The sequence below is a fragment of the Gossypium raimondii genome, chromosome 5 (genome assembly GCF_025698545.1).
Source record: "Gossypium raimondii isolate GPD5lz chromosome 5, ASM2569854v1, whole genome shotgun sequence".
Classification (NCBI taxonomy): Eukaryota; Viridiplantae; Streptophyta; class Magnoliopsida; order Malvales; family Malvaceae; genus Gossypium; species Gossypium raimondii.
Window position 1 is genome coordinate 45874999 of NC_068569.1, and position 10888 is coordinate 45885886.

General features: G+C 31.2%; 1 protein-coding gene and 1 pseudogene across 1 annotated transcript; both read right to left on the reverse strand.

The window, feature by feature from the left end:
- Positions 1-828: 828 nt before the first annotated feature.
- On the reverse strand, positions 829-1778 carry LOC105767088 (uncharacterized; annotated as a pseudogene).
- Positions 1779-6101: 4323 nt separating this feature from the next.
- Positions 6102-6850, reverse strand: LOC105767677 (auxin-responsive protein SAUR71). The gene has a single exon (XM_012587249.2). It carries the CDS (start codon positions 6710-6712, stop codon positions 6284-6286), a length of 429 nt encoding a protein of 142 aa, XP_012442703.1. The 5' UTR covers positions 6713-6850; the 3' UTR covers positions 6102-6283.
- Positions 6851-10888: the final 4038 nt, after the last annotated feature.

Genomic DNA, 10888 nt, shown 5'->3' on the forward strand with positions numbered 1-10888 from the left:
AAATTTTAAAAATCCAATTAACTAATTAAATATTTAAGATAATACAAATATATAATTTTTAAGATTATTTAAAATAATGATAAAATCCAATAAAATTAAATTACGTATTAATTGTATTTTAAACTATTTAATTTTATCAATAGCTAAAATCTAAATAGTTTTAAATATTTTTATTTAACCCAAGGCAAATGAGAGTGTATGATTATTGTCCCAATATACATATGATTAATAAAATTATTTGAATTATTTTTAATTAAAACCAAAATTAAATTTATTTTTAAAATTGAGGTTTAACACGTTACCTTTAAATTAGTTTTATTTAAAAATAAAAAATAGAGAGCACCATTTGTTGCATATATATAGTCCGTACGATACTGAGATTATAATTGTAGGGTTTCAACTAGCAACTTACGATAAGCTGTAAACAGCTTATAATAAGATATTAATTCCTCACTGCTAAAATATGTACAAATATTGATGCATTAATGACAAATTACCCTGTTCATACTATAAAGTCTTTGAAATCCGCATCAACAGAATTTTCCAAGTTTCAACTTTTTCTTACTAAAAAATATCTTTGGACTTTTTTCTTCCATGACCGACTCTCAAAATGCCTCCACATCTTTCCCTTCTTCCATTGTTTCTTTTAAGGATTTCTTTATTCCCTCGGTTTTTTTTTTATTTTAAAATTAAATCAAAACTATGGATGTATAATTACTAAAAATATCCTCAATGTTTATAGATTTTTACATTTAAGCCCTTAATCTTTTTTTAAATTGACACTAGCATTTCGATTTTTTCAAAAATCAGCTTAATTTTAACGGAAAATTTTAATTCACCATGAGTCAAATGACAGGTGCCACAAAAGCACGATTTTTTTTTTAAATATTGTTTCCATCTTCTTTCTCTCTTCCCCTCTAGCTGCTGTTAGAGAAAAAGAACACAATGACCCACCACCATTTTCATCAGAGCTCGCACCTTCATTTCATTCTCTCATAACCCATTTCAATTACAGTAAAAATAAAAACAAACCCATTTCTAAACGCTTGTTGAATATGATCTTTCCATTCCCCTTTGTTTAAACCTTGGACCGCCATTGAAGCTGCTTGGACTGCTTGAACTTCTTTCCAAGCTTTGAAAAACGATTTTCCCTGAGGAGTTCATTCTAGGACTATCCACTGAAACCCCCCAGCTTGTCGTTGGTTCTCTCTGGATCGGACTCTGACCCATTCTAGCTCCATCGGTGGATGTTTGATCGGACCGAAACCCTGGTCTTGGCTTAACCATCCTCATTCTTGGTGGGGTTGGGTTAGGGTTTATGTTTCTACATGGTGCAAAAGGGTTGGTGCTTGGCTTATCGGAATCTACTGATAGCCATAGGAGATCGTCGTGTTCATGGCCTGAAGATGATGAAGATATGGAAACTGATTCGAAATCTGAGCTTTTCAACAATGGGAGATTCAATAAAGAATCTGAGGAAGATTTGGAGTTTCTATGAAGGAAATGCTTGAGAGATTTTGGGTTACTATTGGATAATAATGAGACTTCACTGCTTTGAGATTGAGGTTTGATGGTGGATTAATGGTGCTTAGTGAACATTTTTTGAAACCCAGTAGCTCCCTCCACCTGCTTGAACACCTTGGAGCTTTAGGTGAAAACAAGTAATGATTTGACCCCGGAAACCTCCATTAATGAACCTGTTTCCTCCACCTGCATGTTTCTGATGTTTGTTTCGGGGGTCTTTTTTTTTCTGTAACAGCAGTCAGAGGGGAAGAGAGAAAGAGAGAAGAAAAAAGATAAAATCGTGTTTATGTCTACTTCTCCGACTTTGACTGATGGTCATCTAATATTTCCCGTTAAAATGAAGTTAATTTTTAAAAAATCGTAATGTTAAAAGATATCAATCTAAAATAAAAAGATTAAGAGCTCAAACACATTGAGTATATTTCCGATAATTATGCCAACTATGAAATACTCGTCTATATATGTAGAAAAAATATATATCATTTTGGTAAAGGAGAAGGGTATGAGATGTAGAAAGATTCAACCCAAGATTTGATATTAATGGAATTCTATTTTAATTAACAAAATTCAATTAATTTTTCTTATAAGAGGAGATTAAGTTTGAAATTGAGTTCTAGACATAACATCTACAAATACTTTAAATCAAATCAACGAAAGTATTTTATTTTAGAATCAATGGTTTGATTGATAAGTTTGTTAGATTAATTTCTCATGTATGTATGGATATGGTGATGGGTTGAGTTGAAGTCAGTTTTAAAAAATTCAAGTCTCGGCTCATTTTTGGATTGACCCGGTTCACTTAAAACACTTTTTCACTATTTAAAAATAATAAAATAATAAAAATTTATATTTTATATATATATATTTATTTATAATTTAATTTAAATTTTTTAAAAATATTTTTTATTATTTAAATTAAATTCAAGTTAAGCGGGGCTGAGCCGATCAAGGTGCAAAAATTCTTGTCCAAGCCCAACTCGACAACTTGGACAGGCCTACCTTACATGCTTATTTAAATATATAATTACTTTAATTTAATTAACTATATATTTTTATTATATTTAATTAATATAAATAATTATTATTATTTAATAATATATCTCTATTTCATGTAATATAAAACAATTAAGGTATTTTAATAATAAAATATTTTCTTACATTTAAGTATAGAAACAATTTTAAAATGATTTGCTTATATTAGTGTAAAACTCTTATTTTACATATTTGATCACTTTTTATAAAATTGGTATTTTTACAATCCAACTATTAAAATTATTAATATAATTTCATTTATAATATAAATTTTAAATAATTTAATTTTTCTATTATATTATATAAATTTTGACACGCTTTTTAATACATGACATTTTTATATTAATTTTTTTTGCGGTGCTGTAGCAACTCAATTTAAAAAATAATTTGAAATTGCATTGCTTGGTTGTCAAGTACACAATGACCTTGAATCTCCTGGGATAGCTTTTATATTAAGGGTAGATAATTGGAATTTTAAATAAAATTACAAATTGGGAATATATATGTGAACTCATAAATTCTTTATCTCATTTTAATAATTTGGGATTCAAGTGTAAATCACTATTTAAATATATTTTAATTATCAATTTATAATATTTAAGTTTTTGTTGAAATATGTGATGGGCGATTGTGTTTCTAAACTTCTCAGCCAAGAAAATACATATATTCGAAGAACTTGGGATTGTCAAAGCAATTACGTGTGAACCCAGCTTCTTCTTTTTCTTTTTTAATGCAAGATAACTACTTTGTAACATGAAACTTTATAGTTTTGAAGTCTTAGGAATTTTATTATAAATTATACCTGAAATTTCAAACCCGGATTAATATATATATATATATATATATATATGAAATTCTAAATTTAGAATAAATAATTGATAAGACGACTCTGTCATCCTATCATTTCATAAAGCTACTCTGTTACGCGCTCTTTCCCCATATGCAGAATCCTATTTCCATTTATAAATGGTGGTCATGGTCATGTATGAAAATTACTTGTCACTTTTGCTCCTCAGTAAGTAATCTCATTTATCAAACCTACAATAATTTATTTCATTCCCGATATTTTAGCTTGATTTTAATAAAATAATTTGTGCTTAATCCTTTCTCCATAGGAACAAATAAAAACTTCCAATTTTGAGTAATTAAATTTAACTAATATTAAGTATAAACGGATTAAAATCGAAATAATTTAAATTTAAATTTTATATTTTAAGAGATTAAAACAGAAATTTCTCATTTTAAGGCTGTCAAGAATATAAATTTTAATATAATTTCCCGGTGAGGAGTATATTGTAGTAATAAAATATAAATAATAAATAGAAACATATTTTGAAGCCTCCTGCAAAATTTGGGACCTTATATTATTTCTATAATATTCTGTACTTGGGCATGCCGCATTTAAATCTATAATTAGATGTAATTGGTTCATAAGTTGTCATGGATGGACAAATTTTCTCATCATGATTCAAAGATTGTAGAATGCTGAAATGAATAATTGAAAGACCTATCAGGCATCTTTGACAAGTAAATAATTTATAATTCCAGCTAGACTTTGACGAATTTAATAAAAAATTTGTCTATTTAATAAAAACCTGCTCAACAAAATTAATAAAACTAATGTTTGATATCTTAGAAAATTCAACTTGTTAATAATAATAATAATAATAATAATAATAATAATAATAATAATAAATAAGATAGTGGAAAATACATTTGCTATTATTATTGTTGTAGTGATTTGGACGTTGATTTAAATATTTAATATCTTAAATTTAGAATTTGATATTAGCCCTAAACTTAAATCATACATTTAAACTGACATAAACTGTAAACCATAAACTCTAAATCCGAAACGAGAAAAAAGTAAATAATAATTATAACTAAGGAGTAGGAGCGTGGTGATCAGTTACAAGTTCATATCCTTATGCCATTTCAATTAAGGACTGCATTTTCCAACGCCCCTTTGCCTTAATTACAAGTTGTAATGTATTTCGATTCCAATCCTCTGATGGCACCTCCACTTACCTTTGGTAATCTTGTCTGCTATCATACAAACTATATTTAGGTGTCGGAATCAAGAATCAATAAGGATGTTGCATCTCATCTATCCCATTTGATGAAAATAATACCAATCCTATTCTCACTATTATTTATATTTTTAGATAGATTTCTTAATTTTTAATTTTATATAAATCAAGGACAATGAAAGTAATATAGAGACCTTTGTATTAAGAGTTAGATTGCATTTTGTCCTCTCTGTTAAAAAAACATAAGCAAATTAGTCCATGTATATTAAATTAAAGAGCATACTAGTCATTTCACTTAAAATTTTCATCCATTTCTGCTATTAAAAACTAGTGTGCCTAACGGAATAATTAGACAGTTACATATGAATTTTTAATAGGAGAACGGTTTACTCTTAGAGCAAATGTACATGAATTAATTTACTCAATTTTTTAATAAAAAAGATAAAATACAATTTAACTTTTTAGTATAAACACCTTAATGATATTTTTGGGGCCTATAGTAGTATTTAACCCCTAAATTACACTGAATCTGACCTTCATTTGAAAGTTGTTTGGTCAGGATATCTCCTTGCCAGAGGATCAAGTTCCCACTCACCTTCACTCTCTCTATGCTTCTTAATGCAAATATTAGTATAACTAGTTTTATACCCATATTTAGTAATTGATTTTTTTCAAAGAAATGTATATATATCTCTGTGAACTTCTGTGATTACTTTTTCAGCAATTGGATCCTTACTCAAAAATGCATTGCGTCTTTTTAAAATTATCAAATTTTAATGACGTTGAGATAATAATTTATGTGTACTTCATTACTAATTTACATAATTTTTTTAAAAATCTGTCAACTCTTTTTGAATTTTATTGAATTTTAAATATTCTTGGAATGCTATAAGAATGGTCATGCCAGTATCATTACAAAATCAAAATAAAACAAATTGATTAAAAATTAAAAGTCAAAATGAATAATTATTAAAAATAAATTTATGATTAATCACTTTATTATACCCTAATTACTTTTTAATCCTTATTTGTAAAATAATAAAAAATGAATGTATAAAATATTTTTATAATTTTTTTAAAAAATAAATAAAATATCAATTGAAGAATATTATATTTAGTCATTAGCAGCATCCCATTGCCCCCCCCCCCCCCCAAGGCTCAAACGGCGTCATTAATGATTCCAATCCAAATCTCTTTCATAAGCCGAAATACCGCTAACATCACTCAGCTATTACGTCGGAGAAGAAAACAACCACCGAATGTTCGTCCAATTACAGATCTGCCCCACCCCACACTCCACTCTCTATATTTCAGCGCCCTTGTTTGGATGTCAGGAAAATACAATTAGAACGAATCAGAAAAGGAATATTTTATATTGTAGATTACTAAAATTTATCTACTTTTGACACCTGAAATTCATGCAATTGAACTCCGAAAAAGAACCGTTAGAAAAAACTCATAAAGAACCGAATTTGGTTTAAAATTAGCCAGTTAAAAGACAAAATAATGGCTTGATTGTATTTTTTTTAATCTTTCCCTTTTCAGTTTCCTTCAAAACCAAACAGAAAATTTGCAGCACTTTAAAACCGCTTTACACATGAATGACATCTGTCAGAATCTCAAATTTTCTCATGTCTCGCTTCTGTATTTACAGAAAAAAAAAAAAAAGACTTCTTTCTGTTGATTTTTGCTTCCTCCTAGTAACCCAAAAAACAGTCGTCGGAGAACGAAGCAAGGAGATCCTTGAGGTCACGTGAATCAACCCCGAGTCTCAAGGCTTCCATAACGCGCTCAAAAACCAGCACGTGACACGGTATATGAAGCACCCCTTTTTGCTCGTACCCATACTCCTGAGCCGACTTGTTAAGCAATGCAATGAAAACCGGGTGGTTCAGCAACTCCGCGTTCACAACGAACAGCTCCATCTCTTCCCCTACGTAAATGGGCACGTGACCCTCGGGGACCGACCGGCGTGCTTGCTTTTTCAACAAAGAGACGGCGACGCGGAACGGTTCGGGTCGGCGGGTGGAAGTAGTGCGATGTCGAGCGGTGGAGTCGGAACGGAGAAGGCAGTAATGGGAGGAAGCGTCAGCGACGCGGGAGAGACGGCGGATGAATCGCTTCATTTTGGAAGGGTATTTTTGTGGTTAGATTTTGATCTGAAATTGTGTGTTCGTTTGTATGGAAAATAGAGGAAATGTAGGAGGTAAGAAGGCAGGTGAGGGGGAATATATAAACAAGAGGAAGACGAGGAAAAAGAGAATAAAATGCTAATGATGAGAGAGAAAGAGGAGTGTACAGGTAGGCCTAGGAGTACTTTGCAGGTACACTTATATTTAATTCGCATTTTTTTTATTACACTTTCTTTCTTTCTTTTATATTTTTACCTATTATAGATCGCAATTTTTATTAATTTTTATTTATATCGGAATTTTGATTTTTATATTATAATTAGTATGATTCCACCTAGGATTCGCATGAGTCCTTTTTTTTTGCTAAATTTTAAAATAAAAATTAAAGGTTATATTATGTTGTATCTATTTTTTATATTTAGAATTTAATTCTCATATTTTATTTTAAAGAATTTAATCATTCTATTTTTGAAGTTAAAATTTAGGTTTAGTTGTTATCATTCAAATTCTTTTGTTAAATTAGTTGGCATAACATTTTATTTTTTAAAAAAACACTTGGAAGCCATTTGACAAAAAATGACATTGTAATGGACCTATATTTAACAAATATTTTAATAATGTTAATGATTCTTAAAATTCATATAAGCATTTTAATTAGAATAAAATATTTAAACTAACTAATAACATTGTAAAGGTTGAGGTATCAAATTATGTCAAAAGTTAAAATATAAAGGTTAAATCTCAAATTTTAGCGTAGTATAGGGACAAAAATTAATATTTGACCTTTGATACACAATATTAAAAAAAGGGATCGAAGTTAAATTTAACCACTATCTTATAATGTAGAAAAACAAAAGAACTTAGACGTGTGTCATGTAAGGAAGGGTTAACATTATAAAAGTTGAGATACTAAATTATATAAAAAGTTAAAGTATATAGATTAAATTATGAGTGTAGTGTAAGGACCATAATTGAAAATTGACCATTACTATACAATTTGACTTATCTAGCTGAGATCCTTTTGGTGTTAGAAATGAGTTTTAAAAATAATTTATGTCAACATTTTAACCAAAATAGTTGAGGACAATAACTATTTGAATGAACTAATGTCATTGTAAAAGTAGATGTCCAAATTATATCAAAATAAAATGAAAAGATTAAATCCCAAATCTAATAATAGTAGAAGGATCAAAACTAAAAATTACCATCATCTTATAGTGACAAAACAAAGGTACGGAGCAAAACACATATCATGTAACGAAGGCCCCTATTATATATAGTTTATAGATTTTTTATATTTTATTAATCTGCATACAGGGGGTTATTTTTTAAAATGCGTATTTTGGGGATATTTTAACATTTGTGGGTGTCGAGTTCGAGGTGTTTGTAAATGCCTCAATGTTTTTCACGTCTTTTTGGAATCAAGGCAATTACTATTACATGATTACAATAATCTCTGTAACACCTAAATCCCGGCCCGGTTACCGGATAAATGACCGGAATGTTACATAAGCAAACAGAACAATTTATCTTAATTCAGAACAAATATTCAATTAAATTATAAACATATAGTAATTCATAGAATAATTATTCACATGGGCCTTATTTCAGGTTTACGGGCCCTAAAATTTATTTGGAAATAATCAGGGATTAAATTGAATCAAAACATAAAATTTAGGGAAAACTTGGAAAACTTGGAAAATAGGAGTCACACACCGATGTGACATAGCTCAAATCATGTGAGCATTCGAATTAGGGGCACATTGCCGTGTACCAGCCCATCTCATAGACTGTGTAACTCACTGACTTGACTCACACAACCGTGTCGCAGGCTGTGTGCTAGTACGTGTAACCCACTGACTTGGTTCACACAGCCATGTCGTAGGTTGTGTGCTAGCCTGTGTAACTCATGGACTTGAGACACACGATTGTGTCTCAACTCGTGTTCCAAATCGTATGAAACCTATACCTATTTTTATAAATTACACACGACCATGTGGTCAAGCCATGTGAGGCACACAACCGACAACCGTGTGATAGCCCGTGCCTAGGTCGTGTGTACCGAAATTTACCCTTACAACAAATCATATCATCACTCTTTCTGGCCCAATAAGACACTTCATTTGCTCATTCATTCAATGACTCAAAACACATCTTAAACACTCACCCATATACCAAATAACAACCTATATGCCATTCAAGGCACCTCAATTTATAAGCAATTCAATACTGCACTTTATCCAAGATTTTCTTTCATAAAAACAACCATATCTAACTCAACCATATTAACCACACATATAAACATTTCTAATCCAAATACACACCATGATATTCATCAATATGTATGTATATATATAGATATCTTATTTCAACATTACATGACACATTTAAAAGAGTTATTTAGCCTACTATCATCCATAATTATTGACACCAATATTCTTTCAATAAGACTTATATACATGCCACTACCCAAAGTAAGATGCAAAAGCTACCAAGATAGATGTGATAATGTAAGTTTTGTGGTTGATCCTTTCAAACGGTCAGCAACGATTGTTTACAAAACAACATAAAAAAATACCATAAGCTTACATAGCTTAGTAACTTTAAACTAATTGCACTCAAATTATTCAATAGATCAATACTCCATTTTCAGGGGCATCAATGTTTCCATACTGAAGCACTAAAGTGCATTCAGAGTACTAATGTCTGTTAAGGGTATCAAGGTACGAACAAGAGCACGTATGTGCAATTAAGGGTACCGAAGTACAAATAAGGGCACGTGTAACACCCTAAACCCGACAGACCAAGTCTAGAGAGTTACACCATCGATATTAAAAATACCATATTTATAACTTAGTCAAATCATTCAACTCATGATATCAAACACAACGATTAACTAAGTATAGAATCTTCCTAAACATCATAATATCAAAGAAGACCGAAATTTCTAATAGTAGTATTTAAAGGAAAGATAAAAGCTTGACTGAGCTCCCACAGCGCTGACCCGTTCAAGTTTGAGAACCACCTGAAATTCAATCAGTAACAAAATGAGTTGTGAAATCAATGCTTAAAATACGTTCATTCAATTGAAACACATTTATAAGATAATTCTCGAATCCTAAGATTCGGTTAAGTGACAGAAGCAATTTTAGTTTCATTTACAGAACAGATCAGATTCATATATAGATATTTCTACCCCAATCTACTATACACCATCTTCGGCCATCCCAACACACTGTTAATGGCATTAAATACCTAGCCAACCCTACACACCATAGAGTGTCTATCTAACACGTTTACAAAGACGCAACATAGCTGCTAGACCGAGAATGCGACAAAGTGCCTGATTCATGTTTATATGCATCGTGGCTTAGCTACTAATTCAGAACAGATTACTTCCTTCTTCACAATATCCCAAACCATGCAAATGTAGAGTGTAAGTATCCATAACATGTGTTCAGTCATTCACATTCATTTCGCAATAGATAATACAGTTTAGTGTCAGAAATAATCATTACGATACACATACAGTTATGTTATCCATATCAGTCATAGAGCATTAGAGAGTTGTCATACAATCAAATTCAGATAATTCATACATTGGGGAGGTCTGTGTAAATGTTGGACGACCCTCACAGCGTCATAAACAATATTTGAACCCTATTTATATGCCATACGGCTTGGACACTAGCCCATGTCCTTGCCCGTATAGCTCACATGGCCTGGACACATGTACATGTCCTTGCCCGTGTAGCTCATACGGTCTGGACACACCCCTATGTCCTTGCCTTTGTGACTTACACGGCCTGGGCACACGCCCATGTCCTCTGTGCGTGTGGTTCTAAAACATAAGTAGTGAGTTACACGGTCTGGACACACGCCCGTGTCCTTGCCCGTATACCTCACATAGCCTGGGCACACGCCCATGTCCCTGGCCGTGTGGTACTAAGTCACAAATAGTGAGTTACATGGCCTAGACAAACGCTCATCTCCTTTGCCCGTGTGAACCCTACACTAACATGGCCACACACAACCTAGACGCACGTCTATGTGGCTCCAAATCAAATAACAGTGAGTTACACGACCAACCACACGGCCGTATGGCATCAATAGCCACATTTTCTGGAATCTAAAATTCACAGAATTTAAGGTTTTTGGTATGCACTTGAA

What these genes read in the sequence shown, in the direction of transcription:
- LOC105767677 (XM_012587249.2), bottom strand. Translation starts at nt 6,712, where the DNA reads ATGAAGCGATTCATCCGCCGTCTCTCCCGCGTCGCTGACGCTTCCTCC.